At 42.7% G+C, this 25829-nt stretch overlaps 1 protein-coding gene across 9 annotated transcripts in view; it reads right to left on the bottom strand.

Annotated features, from left to right (window-relative positions):
- MTUS2 (microtubule associated scaffold protein 2) overlaps window positions 1-25829 on the bottom strand; it is a 566317-nt gene that overhangs the window by 141307 nt on the left and 399181 nt on the right. For all 9 annotated transcript variants that reach the window (XM_042990845.1, XM_042990774.1, XM_042990765.1 and 6 more), the window contains one exon: window positions 2781-2879. In XM_042990845.1, coding sequence (XP_042846779.1) covers window positions 2781-2879 — 99 coding nt within the window. The remainder of the gene's footprint in view (window positions 1-2780; window positions 2880-25829) is intronic.

Below are 25829 nucleotides of genomic sequence, written 5' to 3'. Positions count from 1 at the left end.
AAAATTTGTGCACTATAACTGAAGCAATGCATAAAGGGAAATTTATTGTACTAAATACACACATTAGAAAACAAAGAAAGATTTTATTTTTTATTTTTTATATTAAATTTTTTCAATGTTTATTTATTTTTGAGACAGAGAGCGTGAACAGGAGAGGGGCAGAAAGAGAGGGAGACAGAATCTGAAACAGGCTCCAGGCTCTGAGCTGGCAACTCAGAGCCCAACGCGGGGCTCGAACTCACGAACCGTGAGATCGTGACCTGAGCCGGAGTCGGACGCCTAACTGACTGAGCCATCCAGGCACCCCTAAAAAGAAGAAAGATTTTAAACTAATGATATTAGCTAGTTAAACCCCACATAAACAGAGTAAAATAAATCATAAAGATCAGAGTAGAAATTTGTTGCATGTTACTCTGCAAAAAAAAAAAGTGAAGCCACACCTCCCTCACACAGTGCACGAAAGCTAACGCAAATGGATCACAGGCTTAAATATAAAGCCTAGAACTCTAAACCTTTCAGAAGAAAATGTAGGAGAAAATCTTCGTGGTCTAGGGTGATGCAAAGATTTTTTTAAGATAACCCCAAAAGCATAGTCCATAAAAGAAAAAATTGGACTTCGGGAAACTTAAGAATGTGTATTTTTCTTTTTTTTTTAATTTTTTTTTTCAACGTTTATTTATTTTTGGGACAGAGAGAGACAGAGCATGAACGGGGGAGGGACAGAGAGAGAGAGGGAGACACAGAATCGGAAACAGGCTCCAGGCTCCGAGCCATCAGCCCAGAGCCCGACGCGGGGCTCGAACTCACGGACCGTGAGATCGTGACCTGGCTGAAGTTGGACGCTTAACCGACTGCGCCACCCAGGCGCCCAAGAATGTGTATTTTTCAAAAGCTCTTCTGGGAGGACGCAAAATAAGTCACAGATTGTGGGGGGAATGTATACGTATACATATATATACATGTAAAACCCTTCAAAATTCAGTAAGATGAAAAACCAATAAAAACTATAAATTTTTGAGTATTTTACCGAAGAGTATGTACAGATGTCAAATAAACATAAAAAGATGCTCCACATCATAACATCATTCGTTATTAGGGAAATGCAGATTAAAACCGCGTAAGATACGGGGTGCCTGGGTAACTCAGTCAGTTGAGTCTGACTCCTGATTTCAGCTCAGGTTATGATCTTGTGGTTCATGAGATCAAGCCCTGCACTGGGCTCTGTGCTGACAGTGCAGACACTGCTTGGGATTCTCTCTCTCCCTCTCTCTCTCTCTCTGCCCCTCCCCGCCTCTCAAAACAAATAAATAAACTTTAAATCTACACAAGATACCATTATACACCTATTACAGTGTCTATGATTTTAAAAAATGGCCATACCACCTATTGGCAAAAAAAAAAAAAAAAAAAGTGAAGGAACTGGGTCTCTCGCACACACTACCACTGGGAATATAAAACGGTACGACCACCTCGAAAAACAGTTTGGAAAGCCTTTTAACATTTTTAGAAGGTTAAACAAATAACTACCGTATGACTCAGGCATTCCACTCCTAGATACTTCCCAAGAAAATCAGAAGCAGAGGTCCATACCAAGACTTGTACCAACATGCATAGCAGTTTTGTTTACAAGGGCCAAATCCTTGGAGGAAAAGCCCAAAGATGCATGGATAGGTAATGGATCAACCGCGGTATCCACGCACTGGAACTTTACTCAAAGTAATCAAGCTGAGTAAAAGCAGCCAGAGAAAAGTAGAGTGCATACGACATGATTCCATTTATAGAAAGTTTTAGAAAATGCAAACTCATCTATATAGGGACAGAACGGGGACTGGGGTGGGGTGCAGAGGGCTTAGGGGGTTAGGATTCCCAAGGGGCACCGGGATGGTGGACATATTTGCTATCTGGATTGTGGTGATGGTCTCTCGTGTGCATACGTGTCAAAATGTGTCAAAATGTTTGCTTTACAAATGTGTGTTTTCCCATTTATTAGTATTATGGTAACACCACAAATTTCCTTTTGTTTCCTATTTATTTCGTATAAATATTTCCTTTCATGTTCAACCTTTTAGTATTCTTACATTTAGATGTGTGCTTTGTAAGCAGTCTAAAGCTAGATTTCACAGCATCTCACATGCATCTAATAAATGTTCTTTGACTGTTCAATAGGTGCCTGTTTCACAGTCATTGCAGGCATTTAAATAAATTAATACATTTAAAGAGGTTAGGACAGTACCTGGTACCCCGGTTTACAGTAAGAACTCAAACAGTAACTCCTATGACTGCTACAATTTTTGTGCTTACAGAAAATCTTGTGAGGTTACACTCCATTCTGTTCTACAAAGGGGTTAATGCCTACCGTATCAACTTCCATGATAAATGGTTTTCGACTCTCAAGTGATGTTACCTCGTTTCTTCATATCTGAAGATAAATAAATGTCTTCCTCATTGACAAAATTGCAAGTATTTGATGGCTGTTGGTTTTCTTTCTCTTTTTAGAAGCTATTATTATCTCTTGAGGTCAGATCTTCAAAGGCTGTGTCAATTATAAATTACTTCTATCTACGCAGAGAAGACTCTACCTCTTCAAAGCCCGATAACATTTCATTTTTTAACATAAAATGATGCCAACGGCTGGTTCATTTCGTCTAGAGTCAGAACACATCGGTGTACAATCACGCGTATCACAGGGGCACTGCTCATCAACGACATTTGAACAAAATGAATGACAAGTTCAAGCCTACTCCCTGAATGAACGAACACCCTTCGCACTTCTTAAATACCTGGTGAATGAAGCTTGGTGGTTGCAGCCACTGTTCTCTTAGGAGACGAGACAGCGGGTTTATTAGCATCTTGATCTTTTTGTACTTCTTTCTTGGATCCTAATCAGAGTTTAAAAGGAGAAAAAAAAAGAAAAAGAGCAAGTTACAACTCAAACAGTAACACCAGTCGTTTGTCGAAAGGGAGGTTTAACAAAAGGCAAACGGAACAAAATAACATTTCAGTGGTTTGTCGCTATGGTCACCACCCCCTGTGCTTCGGGGATGATGCTCGTTTATAGCACAGGGAATTTAGTAGTGGTGGTCAGGGGAAGAAGCACACTGCTGTCTCTGATGGGATGAAAAAACGCCCCTGCCTCTGGAGGTCACTGCACCCCAGTGACTCTGACAAACTATCTGGGAATTAAAGTTGTACTGTCCCTAGCGGCCACCTCGGTCTGCCCGCCTCTTCCTGCCAAAACAAATTTTCAGAAGACAGAGATGGAAGCTGCAGCTGAGCACAACTGCTAATGACCTCAGCATCCCCGAGACCCGAGCCACGGGGGACATGGTCTGCCTCTAATTAATTTCCATGCAGCTGGTCCACAGAGGTGACCTAGAGAGCCTTTTAGCTCTCGCGGCTGCAGCTGAGCCTTCCTGGAACCTGTTGTCAGAGCTGGCCCCAGCAGGATGGAATAGCCTGAGCGCGAGCAATAACTAAGAACAGCAGGTGCACGCTCCTCAAATTATGTCCAGGAGCACAGCGCAGTTCCCCTTGTGTGCTGGCCACAGACACTCACCTTCACCAGAAAGTCAAAGAACAATGGATGGTAGATTAGAGCAATAACACAGACATGGACGTACCTAGACCTGCCTCCACTTTAGCAAGCTTGGGGATAGCAAAAAAAAAAAAAAAAAAAAGAGAGAGAGAGAGAGACAGAGACAGACACACACACACACACACACACACACACACACACACACACAGAGTGAGAGACACACAGAGAGAGAGGACCCAAATAAATAAAACTACAAATGAAAGAGCAGAGGTCACAACCAACACCACGGAAATACAAACAGATATAAGAGAATACTATGAAAAATTATATGCCAACAAACTGGGCAATCTGGAAGAAATGGACAAATACCTAGAAACTCACAAATTACCATAACAGAAACGGGAAGAAATAGAACATTTGAACAGGCTCATAACCAGCAAAGAAATTGAATCAGTTATCAAAAACCTCCCAACAAAGAGTCTTGGGCCAGATAGCTTCCTGGGGGAATTTTCCCAGACATTTAAGGAAGAGTTAACACTTATTCTTTTCAAATTGTTCCAAAAAATACGAATGGAAGGAAAGCTTCCAAACTCATCTATGAAGCCAGCATTACCTTGATTCCAAAACCAAAGACCCCACCTATAAAGGAGAATTACAGGCCATTATCTCTGATGTACCTGGATGCAAAAACTCTCAACAGTACATTAAAAGAATTATTCACCATGATCAAGTGGGATTCATTCCGGGGCTGCAGGGCTCATTCAATATTCACAAATCGATCAACACGATACACATTAATACAAGAAAGGATAAGAACCATGATCCTCTCAATAGATGCAGAAAAAGCATTTGACAAAACATAGCATCCTTTTTAAATAAAAACCCTCAAAAAGTAGGGATAGGAGGAACATCCTCAACATCATAAAGACCATATAAGAAAGGCCCACAGCTAATATCATTCTCAATGAGGAAAAACTGAGAGCTTTCCCCCTGCGATCAGGAACATGACAGGGATCCACTCTCACCAGTTTTGCAACATGGTATTAGAAGTCCTAGCCTCAGCAATCAGACAAGAAGAAGAAATAAAAGGCATATAAATTGGCAAAGAAGGCAAACTTTCACTCTTCACAGATGACGTGATACTCTACATGGAAAAACTCGAAAGTTTCCACCAGAATACTGCTGGATGAATTCAGCAAAGTCACAAGATATAAAATCAATGTACAGAAATAGGTTGCATTTCTATATACCAATAATGAAGCAGCAGAAAGAGAAATTAAGGAATTGATCCCATTTATAAGTGCGCCCAAACCATAAGATACCTAGGAATAAACCTAAACAAAGAGGTAAAAGATCCGTATGCTGAAAACTATAGAAAGCTTATGAAGGAAATCGAAGAAGACACAAAGAAGTGGAAAAACATTCCATGCTCATAGAACAAATATTGTTAAAATGTCAATACTATCCAAAGCAATCTACACATTCAATGCAGTCTCTATCAAAATAACACCAGCATTCTCCACAGAGCTAGCTAGCTAGCTAGCTAGCTAGCATTCTCCACTCTCCAAACAATTCTAAAATTTGTATGGAACATAAAAGGCCCCGAGTTGCCAAAGCAATCCTGAAAAAGAAAATCAAAGTTGGAAGCGTCACAATTCTGGACTTCAAGCTGTATTACAAAGCTGTAATCATCAAGATAGTATGGTACTGGCACAACAACAGACACATAGATCAATGGAACAGGATAGAGAACCCAGAAATGGACCCACAAATGTATGGTCAACTAATCTTTGACAAAGCAAGAAAGAGTATCCCATGGAAAAAAGACAGTCTCTTTAGCAAATGGTGCTGGGAGGACTGGACAGCAACATGCAGATGAATGAAACTAGACCACTTTCTTTCTTACATCATACACAAAAATAAATTCAGAATGGATGAAAGACCTAAATGTGAGACAGGAAACCATCAAAATTCTAGAGGAGAACACAGGCAGCAACCTCTTTAACCTCGGCCATAGCAACTTCTTACTAGACAGGTCTCCGAGGCAAGGGAAATGAAAGCAAAATGAAGTCCTGGGACCTCATCAAGACAAAAAGCTTCTACACAGTGAAGGAAACAATCAATAAAACTAAAAGGCAACCAATGGAATAGGAGAAGATATTTGCAAATGACAAGTCAGTTAAAGGGTTAGTATCCAAAATCTGTAACGAACTTATCAAACTCACCACCCCAAAACAAATAATCCAGTGAAGAAATGGGTAGAAGACATGAATAGGCACTTTTCCAAAGAAGACATCCAGATGGCCAACTGACACATGAAAAGAGACTCAACGTCATTCATCACCAGGGAAATACAAATCAAAACCACAATTAGGTACTACCTCTCACCTGTCAGAACGGCTAAAATTAACAACTCAGGAAACAACAGATGTTGGCGAGGATGCGGAGAAAGAGGAACCCTTTTGCACCGTTGGTGGGAATGCAAACTGGTGCAGCCACTCTGGAAAACAGTATGGAGGGTCCTCAAAATATTAAAAATAGAACTACCCTACAACTCAGCAATTGCACTACTAGGTATTTATCCAAAGGATACAAAAATGCTAATTCAAAGGGGCACAAGCACCCCAATCTTCTTAGCAGTGCTATCAACAGTAGCCAGATTGTGGAAAGAGCCCAAATGTCCATTGACTGATGAATGGATAAAGATGTGATATGGTGTGTGTGTGTGTGTGTGTGTGTGTGTGTGTGTGCGCGCGCGCGCATATGCGTATAAGCGTGTGTGTGTGCGTGTATATATATATACATATATACACGCATATACACACACACATATATGTATGGGCATATATATACACACACACACACACACACAAAATGGAATATTACTCGGTGATCAAAAAGACTGAAATCTTGCCATTTGCAACAATATGGACGGAACTAGAGTGTATTATGCTAAGCAAAATAAGTCAGTCAGAGAAAGACAAATATCATATGACTTCACTTATGTGGAATTTAAGAAACAAAACAGATGAACATAGAGGAAGGGAAGGAAAAACAAGATAAAAATGGAGAGGGAGGCAAACCATAACAGACTCTTAAAGACAGAGAACAAACAAGGTTGCTGCAGGGGAGGTGTGTAGGATTGGCCAAATGGATGATGGGCATTAAGGAGGACACTTGTTGGGATGAGCACTGGGTGTTGTAAGTGATGAATCACTGGGTTCTACTCCTGAAACCATTACTACATTGTATGTTAACCAACTTGAATTTAAACAAATAAATTATTTACTCTTAAAAAAAAAAAGAATAAAAATGAGTTTTCCTATTGAAGGGGGGAAAAAAAAGTAAATCTTGGGGATGGCTCCTTAGATACAGAGCATACGTCCAGTTTCTACTCCCCAAAGCCTACAGGCCACTCCTCTCCCGCAGGTAAACTGCTGATGGCCATTTGGTGGTTCTTCTTCCAGACCTCTTTCTAGGTATTTATAAATACTGTCTACCCAAATACAAATACAGATATTGGTTAGCTAAATGAATCCTATATTGCAATTTCGTTTTACCTACCCACATTTTTAAATATCTTTCTCCTATCAGTGTATTTATAGATCTTTTTTAAGTGCCACATATTAATAGGCAAAAATGTACCATAATTCATTTACCCATCCTCCTGTTGATGAACATGTAGACAGTTTGCAAGTTTTAGCCATTAAAATAGCTAATGTGCTACAATACGCATTCTTCTACTTGTTTCTTTGCACACAGGTACCAGTGTCTTGTGCTTTTGCTGGATTAAGAGACTGCTCGTTTGTTGTATTGCTAGACACAGTCCAACCATCTTCCACGAAGAGTCACTATTTACACTCCCAACCAACAGTGCATGAGGGCAACTCTCTCTACGTGCCCCACACCCTACTGATATCAGGGTCTCAGTCATCTTAATGTTTTCCAGACACGTAGCGTCTTTTCCGATTGGTCACGTGCATTTCTTTGCTTGAAAATGACCTAATTAAACCCTTTGCCTATTTTTCTTACTGATGTATTGAGAACTCTTCATTTATTCTGGATATTAATCCTTTCTTGGCCTGCCATATAAATTAGATTTTCCCAGCCTTCCGCTTTTTAAAATTTATTTATAGTATATTTCATTGTACTATGATTTTCAATTTTAGCGTGTTCAAATATGCCAATTTTCCCCTTTACAGTTTTAAAAGCACTATGACAGATTATTCATATGTATGTGAGCATGCATGGGTACATGTGTGTGTATATATATATATATATATATATATATATATATATATATATGATGGTGGGGAGAGATCATTCCAGGAGTCTGGAGGGAGAGGCAGGTATTTGGATCCACCCTCCCCATCTTTCGTTCTCTCCTGGTCTGCCTGGGCTCTCACTTTCCCTGCACGAGTGGACCTGCCTCACCGCCTCTCTGTCCTTACTCTTCAGCCTTCTGTTCTTCCACCCACAGACCTATCATCATCTCCTCTGCTTTACCGCTTTTGGAAAGACTCCTTTAGTCTCCTTGATGGAACCCTTCTAAAAGCTGAATTCTCTCTTGTATTTCTCCCCTGCTTTTTTTTTTTTTTTTCTTCTCACTGTCAGTACGCTTCACGGCGTTTAGTTAACATACCCCGCCCCATCTTTCACATCTCAGTAGGTGGCACCATCATTCACTCACTGGGCTCAGGTCCCAATAGTAGGCGTCCTCTTGATTTGTGTCTGCCCCCTGTGTCCATTTGGCTTGTGGGCTCTCCTCTGAGTCCATCCCAGGAGCACCCACTTTCCTCCCTTCTGCTGCCTCTGCAGAGCCCAAAGCCACCAATTCTTCTTCCCCTTCTACGGCTTCCGACCCGATCTGCGGCTCCCACTCCTGCTCCCCTACACCTTATTCTTCCACAGGAGCAGATGAATTCCTTCAAGTCTAAATCACAGCAAGTTATTCTCAATCTTGAAACCCTCCAGTCACCGCCCAAGATACTCATAGGGAACTACAGACCCCTTGTCACATCCTTGAGGCCCTACAGAGCAGCACGAGCCAAGAGAACTATAATATGAGCTACTTGTGTCATTCAAAATTGCCTAGCGGCCACATTTAACAAGTCAAAGGTATAACGCAATTAATTGTAACAACATCTTTAATTTAATCCAACATATTCAGTTCTCACTTCAACAGCTGGCCGCCATATTTGAGTTCTCAACAATGGCTCATGGGCCACTGGCCACCATACTGAGCAGCAGCACAGCCCCAGATGATCTGTCCCCTGGCTACTTCACAGGCACACTATGATAGCTAACTTTATGTGTCAGCTTGACTGGGCCACGGGGTGCCCAAACATTTGGTCAAACATTATTCTGGGTGTTTCTAGATGAGATGAAATTTAAATTGGTAGACTTGAGTAAAGCAGACTGCCCTCCCCAATGTGAGTAGGTCTCACAGAAGCTGCCAAAGGCCTGAGCAGAACAAAAGGCTGACTACGAAGGAACTAGGACGGAACTTCACATTATATAATTTATGTTATATATTATATAATGTAGAAGTTACATACAACATACACATATTTTCTATATATTTGATCTCTCTGTCTCTATAAAATGTATTACATGTTCAGGTATGTATATCCTATCGGTTCTGTTTCTCTGGAGAACCCTAATACACACGTGGCACCATTCTGCCCTCCGTCCACACACTCCAGCCACACTAGGCCTCCAGCTGTGCAGGTGCTCAAGTAAGCCACACCTCCTTCCTTTCTGGGCTCTTTAGCTTGAGTTCCTCCTGCCCAGAACATGCTTCCCCAAGACCTTGAGCACGGTTCACTCATGGGTTCATTCAAGTCCACACAACCGATAATCTTCAGAGAGGCCGTGCCTGACACGACAGGTGAAATAGCCTTCCTGCCACCTGCCACTCTCCCCTTCCCTGGCTTCATTCTTCTTCATAGCATTTATCATACTCAGAAATATATGATGTCCTTCTCTGTTTGTGGACGGGCCACCTTCCCCACTAGGTCATCAGCTTCAACCACAGGGCCACACTCATCCCTGGAAAGCGTGGCCATTCAGTCAATGCCGCCTCCTCCCGCCTGGGGTCCCCAAAGTGCACCCACCACTTTACTCTATGGAAGCCAGGCCCACCCTTCAGAGTATCCAACGTGTGGCTCATCCATTCTTCTCATCCCTCCTCCTGCTCTGATTTTAGGCATCAACAAATATGGAAGGTACTGAGACTCATGGGAGCTGAGACATGTTAGAGGCCCAAAGCCTGCATTAAACACGATGCTGTAAAAGAAAACGCAACATGAACATTTATTCCGCGTTTCCACATTTTCCCTTCAGCCTTCATGGAGTGCAATTCGGCAGCTTCTATCAAAAACTTAAATATTGATGTACGTGACCTAGCAATGCTGTCTCTACAGATCTCTCTTTGGAAGGCCACCACAAGTATGAAAGGCTTAGGTACAAAGAGACTTTGTACATTATTCACAATAATAAATGAGAGTAAATAATCAAAATGCACCCTGTGGAGTGGTTAAATAAATTATGTTATATCTATTCTATGTAGTTTTCTGTAGCCATTAAAAAGACTGAAGTAGCTCTCTATTGTACTGGCACAGAAGATGTCCATGATGAATAAAAAAGCTAGTTGTTGAACACTGTGCATTGTATTATCCCATTAAAAAAATTCTTTTTTTAACTTTTACTCAGTTTTGAGAGACAGAGACAGAGCGTGAATGGGGGAAGGGCAGAGAGAGAGGTAGATGCAGAATCCAAAGCAGGCTCCAGGCTCCGAGCTGTCAGCACAGAGCCCGATGCAGGGCTCGAACTCATGAACTGTGAGATCATGATCTGAGCCGAAGTCAGACGCTTAACCCATGAGCCACCCAGGCGCCCCAAATATTATCCCATTTTTTATAACACAAAATGCTATCTGTACTATAGTTTTTAACTATGTAAGCAGATTTGAAAGACACCAAGTTGTTCATAATGGTTACTTCCGAGCAGTAGGATTGGAGGGAATTTTACTTTTTATTTTACTATGCTTCTGCATTACTTTCATTTTTCCATGATGATCACTTATTACTTTTATAATAAGAAAGAAACAATAAGAGGAGTGAAACCAAAACCAAATGAAAATAATTTGTCTGATCCATGAAAGGATTAAGGAGAGAAACCAGCCCAGTGCAACCAATTCTACAAGAACAACTTTGATGGAAGGTTTCACGGTCCCTCCCCCAGGAATGCAACGCTGCCTAGAAAATGCTTGGGTGGTTCTGGGAATTCTTGATGGCATGGAAAATTACAGCAATCGGTCAAGACTTTCAGGACTTTTTGCAGTTTTCTTATAGTCCAGCCTCAGCCTAAATGTTTTCGAAGTATACGATATGCTTTCATATAACTCTGTGAGAACTCTGAGTACGGAGAGATGGCAGAGTGGGTTGTGGTCTCATGGTTTTCCTCCTGACCCTCTGGCCGCTCTCTCCCTCCTTCACTGTGCCTTCCCCCATTGCCTGCACCTGAGTAAAGCTGTCCCAGGCTTCTGCTTCGGCTTCCTCCCGTCCACTCTTCTGGCTGTTCCCGCCCCTCACTATGCTCGCGCCAAGCGGCACACACTGACGACTACCAACTCTGTCATTTCCAAACCAGATGCGCCCAGACATCCTTGCTGAGATCCAGACCTGGTTTTCACTGCCAATTAGACATGAGCACAGCCTACGAGACAACCAGATCGCCACGCCCCAAATGGAACGGATCCTCTTCCTCTCAAATGACCCCTCTTCCTGTATTTTCTTTCCTGGCCGGTTGTTCCCCTGGTCGCTGAAACCAGAAGCCAGCGAGACTTCTTTCTGCCTCCATATCTGATCAGCTACTACCTGCTGCCTTGTAAAGCAGCTCCGCGATCTGGCTGTGTACCCATTCTCACTTTTAGCCTCGGCTCAGTTCTCACTAGGCCAGTTAGAAAACGCTCCTAGGTGCTTCCTCTGTCCCGTCTCACCTTCTTCACGTTTACATAACTCATCCTTCTTGACGGGTGCTAGGATGACTGACCTTTCTTAATCATTCATGGGTCACATGATTTTACTTCTGAAGCCTTTCCAGAGCTTTCCGAGGACTTCAGTAGCAAGCCCCAACTCTGTGGCATGGGATGTGTAACGTCCGGGGTCCCGCTTCCTCAGCCACCTGCCCCTGCGGTGACAGTGCAGCATCCATGTGGCATTCTGTGTTTTCACCTAGGCTGTTGTCCTAGGCTGGCGTGCTCCATTTCCCCTTGGTCTGGCCGGTCCGCTTCTGATCGTCCTCAAATTCAGCTCACCGCTCTTCGCTGAAGGCTTCTCTATCATTCCCTGTGGCTGCTGGGACAAGGGACCCCAAACGAGTGGTTTAAAAACAACACAAATGCGCTCCAATTCTGGGAGGCCAGAAGCATGAGGTCGGTCTCACTGGGCTAAAATCAATGCGTCAGCTGGGCTGACTTCTTCTGGAAGTTTCAGGGGAGAATCTGTTTCCTTGCCTTTTTCAGCTTCTAGCGTTCCTTGGCGTGTGGCCCTCTCGTTCACCTTCGAGACACATCCCTCCGATCTTTGCTTTTGTCCTCACATCTCCTCTAACTGCTCCTGCCTTTCTCGTACAGGGACCCTTGTGATTACACCGGGTCCATCCCGCTAATTCACGATGATCTCCCCATCTCAAGACCCTTCACTTAAGCACACAGCTGCAAAGTCCCTGTGGTCATGGAGGGTTAACACACAGCAGTTCCAATGATTTGGGGGCCGTTATTCAGCCTCTTTGTCTAACCAAGTGAGTAAGTGAGGAAACTCTTTTTACTCACCAAAAAGGCACTACTTTCTTGGTCTGTATTAGTCCCTTGAATCCCTATCACTTATTTATGAAGATTTTACTAATTTCCCCAAGTCTTCTTGAATAGCTGTCTTTCCTTAAACCCCACTCAGCCTCCCCTATTTCTTTCCCCCCAGTGCAGACGGCACACCTCCACGGACGTCTCTTTGGCCTGTTCAGCTTCTTTTAACAGCAGCCGTGCTCACTTGGGCGAACTAACCTTTCCTTCCCCATGGTTCATGTGTCTTGGAGGGGGTGGGGGCTGACCCCACCTGGATCTGGAGGTGGGCATGTGACCAGCCCTGCCCAATCAGAGCTCTGCATCACGCCGGTGGGACAGAGCATCCTAGTTGGAGAGTAAAAACAAAATCCAGGTGGGGATAATGAGAGCCTTCTCTCACAAATTTTGCTGGAATTACTAGAAAAGAATTCCTTTTCTGACGGATGTGTAAACTGGTGGGATGTAAGCCTGAACTGCCATTGACTGTCCCTGTCTCTGCGTGGGGAGGGCCTCTGTAAAGCAGCCAAGCCAGTGGAAAGTAGGGACTGGAGACGAAGAACATTCCCGATGTTGCTATTTCAGGACCTGGGTACAGTCCTACTTCACGGTAGCAATATCACCTGGGCTTTTCAGTTACACGATCCAAAAATCCTTCTGACCTTTTGCATTCTTTTGTACCTAAGGCGGTTTGATTAGGTTTCTGTGAGTTGCAACCAGACAAAGCCTGAAAATGCCAGTCAGAGAAAGTAGCTCCTTCATAAATATATACGCATGCTCATGCCTTATGGGTTCTTAAGTAGTCAAAACTACTCATGTACCTCCGTGTGGACCTTCTGTATGTGGAGATTCAGAGCTCTACAAAGGAACGCATGTGTATAAAATTCAGAGCCCTACTGGGGGAGCTTTTAGGGTGGGAGGGAGAAGGGGCTGGGAGGGGGAAGAAATACCAGCCTCACTGGTATCAGAGGATAAGTTCAAAGTCTTTTTTTTTTTAAAGTGGAATCCACACCCAACGTGGGGCTTGAACTTACGACCCGAAGATCAAGAGTCAGATATTGTACCAACTGAGCCACGGTGGCGCCCCATAAGTTCATAGGTTTTTAAAAAAATTTAGTTAGTTATTTATTTTGAAAGAGAAAGTGTGAGTTGGGGAAGAACAGAGAGAGAGAGAGAGAGAGAGGGAGAGAGAGAGAGAGAATCCCAAGCAGGCTCCACACCGTAACCATGGAGCCTGATGCAGGGCTTGAACCCATGAACCGTGAGATCATGACCTCAGCCGAAGTCAGACACTTAATCAACTGAGCCATCGAGGCACCCCAAAGGTTCATAGTTTTAATTCGAGACTCTGTTACTGATAATATCCACCCCAGTGCAGGCAATTATTGGAAGTTCAAAGAGTCCTAAAGTGTTTCACTATGTATAAAGCAGCCAAAAACATCACAAAGGTCTTAAGTTGAAAGGTTCTGCCTAGAAATCCATACACAGTTGCTCAGCAAAAGAAAAAAAAAAAAACAAGAATAGTGTAAAAGGTCAGTTTCTCATGTGGACAGGGCCTTCCACAGTGACACGAGTGAGTGTGGCGACTGCCAGGAGAAGACCCACTTCGTTTTTTGCCCCTGAACGGGACATGGTAAAGTGACTAACACCCCGTTCATCACAGGTACTTGAGGTGGAGGTCTGGGAGCTGTGAGAATATGAGGAAAGCTGCCCAATCGAGAATGATGGGATCGCTCTGAGGGTGAGGCTGTCATCCTAAAAACAGAATGAAATGACAAGTGACAGCGGGTCATTCGGGGCCCTGACTGGGCACTTCAGAATGGGGGAAAAAAATCAGATTTAAGATAATGGTCACCGGGATGCTATATACTTGTTTCATAAAATAAATTTAAAAAATGTCAAAAAATGTCAAAAAACAAAGGGAACTTTTTTATAGGCTCTTAACATGCACGCAAGTAGATCTCAGTATAATTCAGAAAAGAAACAAAAAGGATAAAGAAATATACACAGCAATAGACTTTATCCCCCATCTGTCCCATATTCTTACGCCAGGCACCTGTCAAAGCCGAGGTGATGGGACTGATCCTTTCCCGGCCCCATGGACCCGCTCCCAGACAAGGAACATGAAAAGCCATGGAAGGAAGACAGAGAGGAGCCAGAAGAAAAATGAAATGCGAATGTGGCAACAGTGCAAGTAATTGTTATTGTGCCAACGTCACTGAAAGGAGGTAAAGCGGAAAAAATGAATGATGTAACCAGGAAGTGGGGATTGTGATGTCACTTACGAGACAAATGGAATGTGGGGACATTTCAAGGGAAGATTCACAGAGTTTGAATAGAATGAAGCACAGAAACGTTATCTGGATAGGAACGCGTCAAAAAATATATCCCCCCCGTGACGTGCTCTCGCTCATCCGTTAGAAAACACCAAATAGGCAGCAGGTACTATTCCAGGGAAAGAGAGCAGTGTGAGCTGTCACAAAGGTTATGCTTTCGTTGAACGTCTACATCTTTACCATTTATGCATGCTGGGAACTAGGGGCGCCTAGTTGGATGGCTCAGTCGGCTAAGCATCTGACTTCAGCTCAGGTCACGATCTCCCGGTCTGTGGGTTCGAGCCCTGCGTCAAGCTCTTGCACTGACAGCTCAGAGCCTGGAGCCCGCTTGGGATTCTGTGTCTCGCTCTCTCTCTGCCCTTTCCCCCCACCTCGGAAAACTAAGTAAACATTACAAGGATTATTAAAAAAAATAATAAACACCGGGAACTAGCTTGCAGCTGCTTCTGTGTATATTGTCTCACTTTACCCCACTCCTAATGAATGAATTAGGAATGAATTCAGGTGAATTCAGGTGAATCGGACCCCTTATGAGGGTCTAAAAGGAAGTAGGATGGGGCCGGGGTGAGAACGCTCAAAGTGGAGTCAGGGGAGAGGGCAGGAGGACGAAGAGGCTGAAGGTCTTCTATTTTGGGCTGGGAGACCAGAGAACGGCTCAAGCTATTTGTTTTCTAAATGTGGAGGTCAGTGAATCCTTACCTCCTTTCTATCTGTAATGCAACCTTCCTTTCTCTGACCCTCAGTCCACACTGTGTGGAACTCCTTACCCTTTGGTAAATAATGCCCCTCTTCCACTTTCATGGTCAATCTCTCCCCAGAGCAAACTTCTCAAATGGTCACCCCTTGTCCTTACCCTCCTCACCCAATTTATCTTTGAGTTTGGAGGTCCCCTTCAAACTACTGAATATCCCACCAGAACTTGAAGCGTCCACACTCACTTTAAAGCCCTTTTCCTTTGAGGTTCTACAGTTCTGCCTGGTCAACACTAACACCGTTCCCTGTTGTCATCTGCAGCAAGGTTACTGTCTCTCACTCACCCCCAGGTATGGGCTTCCTCCTTACCCCAGGTCCTGCCATCATCCTAGAAATGTCAACGACCTCTTGCATGACTCATCTGCCATCCCAGTTTTTCATTCCTTTGACATCCGATACTCCTGCCAGGCGCCTTTGATCAGGAACTCTGGGTATCGCCCTGGACCCTGTCATCAACCAGAACTTCACCTCTGAAATTCACATACCCCACTTCTACCCTCCAGTCGTCTCACTTTTCTATTGCCACTCCAAGCTGTTCATTTCTCTAATCTAGACTGTGAATCCCTTTACCCCCAGCTAGCAGGCTCTTTCTGCCTTCAACCTCCTTTCCTATCCAATCTAAAGTTGATCCCAGTGTCCTTCACTTCTACTATCCTCCCCTTCACACTCTTGCTCTAATAGCACAGAAACCACCAATGGTCACAACTGTATGCAGAATCTAACCCTAGCTTAACTGAGCTGTCACCTTCCACTAGTCCAGCTGAAGACATAATGACACAGATAGGGCCATCAAATTTATAGTCACCAACTGTAACTGCAGCCACAACACAGGCCAGTAATTCTATTTTTTCTCATTTTTTCTTTCTCCTCTTTTTAACCTATTAAAAAAACCCAAAGTTCAACATCTGAGCCTTTCTAAAAGATCATTCCACAGGCTTTAAAAAAAACCCTCAGTATCCCACTCTCCATATGCCCAATTCATATTCGTTACTTTCAATTTTTCAGCTATTTTTGCTAGTAGTTATCTCCATATACCTAAGTAAAGGTTTATACTGCTATTTCTTTTTTTAATTAATTAATATTTATTTTTGAAAAGATTTTATTTTTCAGTAATCTCTACACCCAATGTGGTGCTCAAACTCACAAGCCGGAGATCAAGAGTTGCATGCTCTACCTACTGAGCCAGCCAGGCATTTCTTGATATTTACATTTGAGACAATATTGTAATATCTTCCTATTACAGAAAATAATAATTTTGATATTTATAGGTTTGCTTCTAGACTACCTCCCTCATCAATACAGTTGTACCATAATTTTTGGTTAAGTCAAAATTTACTGTTCATCTTGTTACAATTACATAAATATTATTCACAACTGAGTGATTTTCTTACTTGTATGACTTTTTGTTTTTCCTGGATTTAACAGCTGCCTTGGTTTTTGTTTACTTAGATTTCCATATATATTTTGCTAATTCTCCACCAAAACTCTCTATCAGAGCATGAGTCTCTTCTCACAATTATGTAAAAAGTTTCATTTTATTTTCCTGGAGCCCTCAATTCCCCATTTTGTTCTAGCTGGTAATTTCTATGATTATTGCAGGACTGTCATCCTAAAACCTCCCTTCGTCATAATTCTGGAAATTCCTTTGCCTCTTTCCTAAATCTTTTTTTAATGTTTACTTATTTTTGGGAGAGAGAGAAGTGAGAGAAAGATAGAGAGAGACAAAGAGAAGTGTGAGTAGGGGAGGGGAAGAGAGAGAGGGAGACACAGAATCTGAAGCAGGCCCCAGGTCTTAGGCTGTCAGCACAGAGCCTGATGTGGGGCTCAAACTTGCAAACTGCGAGATTATGACCTGAGTCGAAGTTGGACACTTAACCAACTGAGCCACCCAGGCACCCTTCCTTTGCCTCTTTCCTATATTGGGTCCCTTTTTTTCTGGACCTCATGTCTTCCTTTTTCTTGGTCTGCTTCCTTATTCTGGTAAAGCACATTTTGTTTTCGATTCCAGAGAAATGTACATAGGAGGTAAATTATCTCACATCATTCATGGCTAAAGATTTCTTCATACAAGTGACTGGCTTAATGCAGAATTCTAATGTGATAATCATCTTCCCCAGAACTGTGAATGCATTTCTCCTTCAGCTTGCAGGGTTGTTACTGAGGAGCTGGATGCCTTTCTAGTTCCAACCTTTTGTATGTGATCTGTTTGTTCTCTCGGGAAGGTCTTGGTGCCTCTTCCTTTTCCCAGTACAACTTCATACTGATGGATCCTGGTGTGGGTCATTTTGCATTAATTGTACTGGGCACTTGGTAGGTTCTTTTAGTCTGCAGATTGTCATCCTATGAATTCTAGGAAATTTCTTGAAGTATTACTTTGTTAATTCCCTCCCCTCTGACTTCTTTGTTTCCTTTTTATGGAACTCCTACTATTTGTCCTCCATATATATGTATGTGTGTGTGTGTGTGTGTGTGTGTGTGTGTGTGTGTGTATGTGTACATATATATATATGTATGTATATATATATATATATGTATATATATATGTATGTATATATTTGTACTCCATATATATTCTATATATAAATGTCTTTTTTTGGATATCTCCCATGCACATGACACTCAATATAGCCAAAATCGAACTCCTTGTCACCCAACAAAACTTCTTTCCAGTCCTGCCTTCTCTCAGTAAATATGTTTTTTGCCTAAACCAGAAGTGTTGATTTCATCCTTGTCCCCTCCCTCTTTCTCACTTCTTCACATGTAATAAAACACCAAATCCTGTGAAACATAATCATGTAGCTCTCTTAAATTTAGTCCGCCTCCCTTCTCATAGTTACCACGACTTAATTCAGACTAGTGTCACGTCTCTTGCGGAATTCTGAAGCAGCTTCCTTCATTCTTTTGTCTCCAGATAGCTCTGCTCCAACTTATCCTTTAGATCTCAACCTAGAGGTTTCTAGATGCTGCTATCATGCTCTGTGGCTACAACTTTATTATACTATAGACCTTCTACCTGTTTATATTTCCCACTAGACAATGCATTGTAGGAGAACTGCCCACTCAGTAAACATTTATGAGCAAATGAGTTAGTTGTTCTTCCTAATTATGTTCTTCCTCTGTGGGAAATGAAATCAGCCTTGAGATTAGATGAATTCCTAACATTTTGAAACCTCTCCTTATTGTCTCCTTCTTATTTGTTCTCCAACACCTCCCTCTCCCTACATAATAAACAGGCAAGCCCCGAGTGAGTAATGAGAAATCACTTTACACACTGTTAGAAACAAAATGAGGAAAGCTCTGAAGGTGATGGATTGTGAGAAGAAAACAAGCAGCTCTCCAGGGGAATCAAGACACCGCATGACCTATTGGGTACTGAGAAAATGTGACTACGTAAGTGGTGGTGGGAAAAATACTTTATATTTTGGAAATTATACAAACAGACATAAGGGTTTTATTTATCGTGGCAGTTTTAGTGAGGTGAGCCTAAATGAAAGAAATAATGGTCTGGATTGTTGGTCTCATTCGACCCAATAATTTGCTTTCACATTAATTCGAGATAACTACAAAATTGTGCTTTTAAGCGCTAACATTTTCCACATATAAATAAAAATCCCTAGCTCGGTCTATTTAGTATTAAACATCGCCCTCATGTTAGTATTCTGCAGTTTTACTCCACAGGCTGTGTCAGCCCTTCCTGATGTTCTGAACTATTCGTTCCTTAAAAGGTCCTCTGCATTCCTTCCTTCCTTCATTCATCATACATTTACTGGGTGGCTCCGCTGTACTTTGCATGATATCAGCTAGTGCCGATTTCAAGGTGAAAAGACAAAATCCTCCTTCTGAAATCCACCAATTAGCGGGACATGTGAATAAGTAATGACAAGATGGCCTAGCAAGTGGCAGCTGGGGGCCTGAGGAAAGCTTGCTCTCTGGGAGCTCCAAGGAGGAACGAGGTAGGGCTTCTCCCAAGAAGGTTACTCTTGAGCTAAGATGTGAAGTATGCAGAAGAATCGGCAAGAAGGAAAGGGTACAGTCGGGTGGGGGATCATGTGCAAAGGTTCAAGGGGTACAGGGCCAGCCCACGCAGGACCAGCAGGGAGGAGTATGACACCAGAGGGTTTGTTTGCTTCTTGGGTCCAGCCTAACTCATCTCTGGCCCTTCACTAGCAAGGTGAATATTCTTACTGTTTCCCTCCAGCATTTCTGAATTCCCCTGAAAAACCCAATGTGAGGCTAAAAAAATACCACTGTTCAGTTAAATACTTAATGTGCTACTTTTCTGTTTTCTTTTCTTTTTTTTTTTTTTAATAAATGGGAAACCATACATGAGATCGAGGTTGCCAATGAATGGAATGATGACTACTGAAAAAAATAGAAAGTACACAGGAAGTAAAACTGTTATGGGCCATTGCATACAGCTTAAGTTGGCTGGCTCATAAGGTGACAGATCAAGACTCAGTCATGACATGTAAGTAAATATTTAAGTAAGTCATTTCCTTTTTCATAAAATGACACATGTCCATTGTAGAAAAATGAGAAAATACATGTTTTCTTCATTTTTGCCATTTCTTTACCTAGGAATAACCACTATGAACCCACTGAAATGCATTACTTCAGACCATGTTGTGTGTGTGTGTGTGTGTGTGTGTGTGTGTGTGTGTATATTTCTTTTCTTAATAAAGTACTATAATACAGTTTTAAACACTTTTTGTTGTGAAAAATACTGCTTAAAACTTAGTTGCACAGTTTTACAAGTAATTGAAAGCCAACACTCACGAAGTTGCTACTCAGGTCAAGAACTAGAACATTCAAACATTACTGGCACCCAGAGCTTATCATGTCTCAAGCTTCCTCCTTCCCACTTGGGAAAGCCACTGTCATGCTTTAGCCATTATTCCTTGCTTTTCCTTGCTATTCCACATAAGCAATATCCTTAAGTCTATTTATAAACTTTATTTTTACTTTTGAAAGGGGGAGGGGCAGGTGGGGGGGGGGGAGAGAGAGAGAGAGAGAGAGAGAGAGAGAGAGAGAGAGGGAGAGAGAGAGAGTCTTAAGCAGGCTTCATGCCCATCACGGAGCCAGATGTGGGGCTCAATATCAAGACTGTGAGATCATGACCTGAGCCAAAATCAAGAGTCAGACGCTTAACTGACTGAGCCACCCAGGCGCCCTTCTTTATTAACTGTGTAATCAGTCACTATGCTGTGTCTTGCAATTTTTACTAAACACTGTAACATTCATGCAGCCCTAGTCCACGGTCACTGCCAAATAGGGATCCGTGGTGTGTATGTATCACAGCATAGCTGTTCCGACGGAAGCTTGAGGAACTTTTAGCAATGCTGTTTTGAACATACTTGTATGTGTCTCCTGATACACGTGTGTATGCATTTCTCATACACGTACATGCAGAAGCCCTAACTTAAGGCAGGTGCAAACATTGTAAGACAATGTCACACTGTTTTCCAAAGAGGCTGGGTCCATTTCCCTGTCTCCTGGCAGGACTGTGGCAATTTGTCATGCTCTATATCTTCACCAACAGTAGAGAAGGTCAGATTTTTTTTTAACTCTTTTCTTTTGAAGTTAGGTACAAGACCTATGGGGAGGTTGCTTAGCATATGTGGGCTTATCTGTCTGGGGTCCAGACACTTAACTCTATTGTTTGCTTCATTGTATGACTTCCGGCAGGTTACTTAAACTCTCTGAGCTCCGTTTCCTCAGGTGTAAAATGGAAAAGACTAACAGTAGCTACCCCACAGGCTGCTGTGAGGGTACAACAGAATATACTAAAAGTGCTTTGCACAATGCCAGGCACTTATCAAGCCTGCAAAAAATGTACTTACGAGCGGCATTAACTTATTATAAATACTTGTTTAGAACCTATAGATTATAAGCACTGTACTAGTGTATGAAATCATCACTGAACAAGGTTGTTATACTGTCCTTTTTCCAATGAGACATCCGAGGTCAGAAAGGTTAAGTAATCAGATCAGGGTCACAGAGCCATTAGCGGGATGACCACAACTGGAATCTGCATGTAACTTCAAAGCTATTTCTGGGGCGCCTGGGTGGCTCAGTCGGTTAAGCGTCCGACTTTGGCTCAGGTCACGATCTCGCGGTATGTGAGTTCGAGCCCCGCGTCGGGGTCTGTGCTGACTGCTCAGAGCCTGGAGCCTGTTTCAGATTCTGTGTCTCCCTCTCTCTCTGACCCTCCCCCGTTCGTGCTCTGTCTCTCTCTGTCTCAAAAATAAATAAACGTTAAAAAAAAAATTAAAAAAAAAAGCTATTTCCTCTGCCATCCGAATTCTACGTGACAGAAATTCAACGCAGCTTACTGATCAAGTCGCTCCATTCACTGGAATAAAAATCACGTGGAGACAGAAAGATGTCCAAGGTGGCTTTTGTTTTTTAAAACCTAAAGAGGTGTAGCCAATTTTTTTTTTTTTTAAAGGATCCATTTAAAAAAAAAAAAATTTTAAATACAGGTCCAATAACTTGTCATTTTTCCCAGGTCACGGACACAAAAGTGCCCATGCTGGCAGCCGGAGCAGGCTGGTCCTCAGATGCGTGACACTGGCCACAGCTGCTGGGTGAGGAGGGCCATCACCGTCAGGACCACCCGGTGCCAGGGCTACGAGACGGGCCCTGGGTGCACGTGGGAGCTCTGCAGTCAGTTACCCAGGCTTGAGTCCAACCCCGACATCTGGTTCTGTTACCTGGGGCTAATTATTTGCTTTCTCGAATCCAGCTTCCTCGTCGATAAAAGGGGGTTAAGAAGAGTTACGAGCGACAAAGCAAGGCGATGAGGGGTCTGGCTGAGCATACAGTAAGGACTCAATGAGTGCTATTATGACTTGCGGCAGATAAAGTTTACTTTGTGCGACAGCTCCTCCTGGTGTTGTCCCTGCCTGGACTCACCTCGTGTTACAGTTACATGGAGTCTGTGCCTGTGGTTAAGGAGAAGCCACTAAGACGTCCCAAGCGGGGGCGGAACAGGACTAGATTTGCGTTCAGACGGTGAAGTGCGGCTGCCAACTGTGGGGAAGGGCGGGAGGGAGGGATGTGGACTCTTGTCGGCCAGGCTGGTGGGCTGATTACCGATTAGTAACACGGGGCAGTGTTGAGTCGTTCTCAACACAAATAGGCTGATGAAGGGATGAAAAACGAAAGACAGGAAGGCTCTGCAATGTCCAAGAAATGTGCTACTCTTCTTCGTAGAAAATGGAGCACCGGCATTTGTCTCTTTCTTATATTTGCATTTTAGACGGTCCCCAGGAAGACCGTAATTAGGAGCAGGCGTTTCATCAGTGTAAGTGAGCTAGTAGGATATGTGAATCTGGAAGGAAATGAAAAGTTGTAAACGCTGACATGTACTTAAAAGTTCCATGTTCATCATGCTAAGAGACCTCGCTACATCATGATAGCAATTTGCATAACAATGCATTTACGGCACAGTAGGCAGAGTGCTGAAACACATAAATGTCAGAAATCACAATGGAAAACACAGCTCTAAAGACCATTTGCATTAATTACGGCTGGGCCGGCTCCCATAGCTCCTCGAGGCTGACAAACGGAGTGGGCAAAATACCAGGTGTGTAACCTTTCAGATCCGTGGATATACTCTTAAACGGAAGTTGGGTTTTTGTGCCTTACTTTTGAGGAGTTGCCACAAAACAAAAGGTTTCACACCCTGCGGGTCGCTGAATAGCAAGGTGAGTCACTGCATTTTATAAATTCTCCTCTGGTACTATGGGTTGTCCCAGACGCTTCTCAAATCACCCAAAATATTTTTTTAAGCTTTTATTTATTTATTTTGAGAGAGAGAGAGAGAGAGAGAGAGAGAATCCTAAACAGGCTCTGAACTGTCAGTGCAGGGCCTAATGTGGGGCTTGAACTCATGAACCATGAGATCATGACCTGAGCTGAAGTCAGATGCTCGACTGAGCCACCCAGGTGCCCCTCTTGTTGTTTTAATGAAAGAATTTGAGACATAGCAGAGCAAGAGAAATGTGTCTTCTCCCTTACTTAGATCATTCTGGGGCATTTAATTATAATTGTTAAATAGCACATCACAAAACCGGAAATAGAGGATCAGGTTATTAAGAGTTTAAAACTCAAGTGTCCTAAAAAACAACAACATAAAAAATCAAACTCCCCATGAGCTCCTGAAGGGACAACTTTTATGTAATCATTAAAGTCAAGGTGGACTCACCAATAACATCAAAAACTGATGAAGCAGCTACAGATTTTCTATGCAATTTCTTTTTCGCATATGCTGTCTTTTGACTATTTCACAGCTAGCAAGTTCCTCCATAAAAAGGTTAGAAGGGAAAAGTAGGGAGTACGTATTTTCAGTTTCAGATCTAATCGTTAGCAGCCCCGATCCAAGATTTTAAGGGGAGGGAGACTTGGGAACCTCTAATATTTACAAAGAGGAAGTTCCCATGGTTCACCCGCATGGAACGCTGTTCCCCACCATTGCGGTCTGGCAACTTCTACTGATCATTTAGATCTGGGCCTATGTGTTTTCTGCACACTACATTATGTCTGTGTAATATACCTTCATTGTATACTCATTTCCCTTTCACAGCACTTAGCATGACTGTAATTAAATAATTAATCATGTACTGATAATTCTATGTTTTTTTCTCCTGTTATACCCTCGGATCCACAGGGGCAAAAACTGTCTGTCTCATACATCATGACTTCCCCAACTACCCAGCACAGGGCTCAACTCAAAGAAGGGGCTCAGTCAACATTTGTTGAAAGAGCTGATGCTCACGCAATCAAATTCCACCCGTCCTCACTCCCCAGGACGACTAAGGGTTGACTCTCGTGTCACAGCTGGTGAATCACAGCACTTCCTGGCTGCTGGGAGGCGCTAGGAACCTCCCCACTGGTGGCCAGAAAGAACAGCAAACAGGCCTTCCGGGACACCCAGGAACATGACTTTTAGAATGATGAAGTGGACAGATCCTCCTTCCAGACATTCCATACATCATCCCCATGATATTTCCCTGTCTCCGTGACCTCACGCAAAGGAATGGTCTCCAATTTATTGCTTTTATCTTTCTCCAACAGAGATTCTTTCTAAACGCTTCTACTCTACTGTCGGCTCCCCTGTCCCCCACCTATTGCTGGTTCCCCTGTTGGCTTCACGGTGACAAATAAGGGATTGCAACGGAGACTCAGCCTCAGGGAGAACGCAGTCGACACAAAGCAATAACACCTTCCATACTGAAGAGCCCAGCGTAGCCTAATTGCTTCCAACTTGCCTCCTTCAGGTGCCACTCCTGGAGGTTTGTGAACACACGTGAGTCCACAGTGTGGGATGCCATGACTCTTGTCATTACAAAACAACACGATCTTGGAGCTATTTAGGTTAAAAGGGCATATATTACAGGCTACAGTAACAACAACCCCCCAAATCATCTAGAGCCAAGATTCCAATAGCACTTAAAGCAATCCTTTTACCTGCCTTGTCTTTTCCTGAAGCAGAATATTTTACTTCAGCAAGCTCTTTCTCAACTTTCTTCATTTAAGGTGTGCTCAGAAAGGGGCGATGGTGTCTGGCCGGACCGGAGGGAAGGTGGGAGTATCTGTTTCGGCAGCTCATTGTACATGCCGAAGGGCTCGGTAGACACACTTTAATAATGTTGACCAGATACTTGTAGTTTTAAATTACACTATGCTCAGAAATACCGACATTTGTGGAATTTAATTCAGGAATAAGAATCTACTTTTAAATTAGTCAAACAATTTTTATAATACAAGTGGAGTGACAGCCTCCCTATTCCCAGAGGGGTTTTTTTTTTTTCCCCTCTGACAAGTTACCAACTGTTCATTTTCTATATAACCGTAGGAAATCCTTCCATACCGTAGGGTGAATCAAGTAATTGTATTTTCTATAATCCATCACGTCAACATGACAGAATCAGAGGGCATATTGACCCGGATCTATCTTCAGATCAATATTTTCAACGGAAAATATTTTCCTATTTGCTACAACAACTGCAAACAAGTATGAAGAGGCAAGGGGTAAAGCCGAAATTCACATAGAATTACAGGGATCAAGGCACCATTGAGATTTTGTATTTGACATGAACAGCAGAAAAACTTTTCATGAAAATTTTGAGAAAAAGGACTATTGAAAGACCAAGGCTAAGCTTCTAAAATTCTTGGCAACAGCCATGGACAGGATGTTCAGTATATATCTTTTAACTAACTAGTGTTAGTTTAGCACTAAACACTAGAACTTTCTGTTGTTGCCACACCGAGATCTATGAGGTAATGATCATTATTTAAAAATTTTTTTTTAATGTTTACTTATTCTTGAGAGAGAGAGAGAGAGAGAGAGAGAGATAGT

Source organism: Panthera tigris, chromosome A1 (assembly GCF_018350195.1).
Source record: "Panthera tigris isolate Pti1 chromosome A1, P.tigris_Pti1_mat1.1, whole genome shotgun sequence".
In the NCBI taxonomy this organism is placed as follows: Eukaryota; Metazoa; Chordata; class Mammalia; order Carnivora; family Felidae; genus Panthera; species Panthera tigris.
The sequence above is the reverse complement of the archived record's forward strand: the minus strand, read 5'-3'. Positions and strand labels throughout refer to the sequence as shown.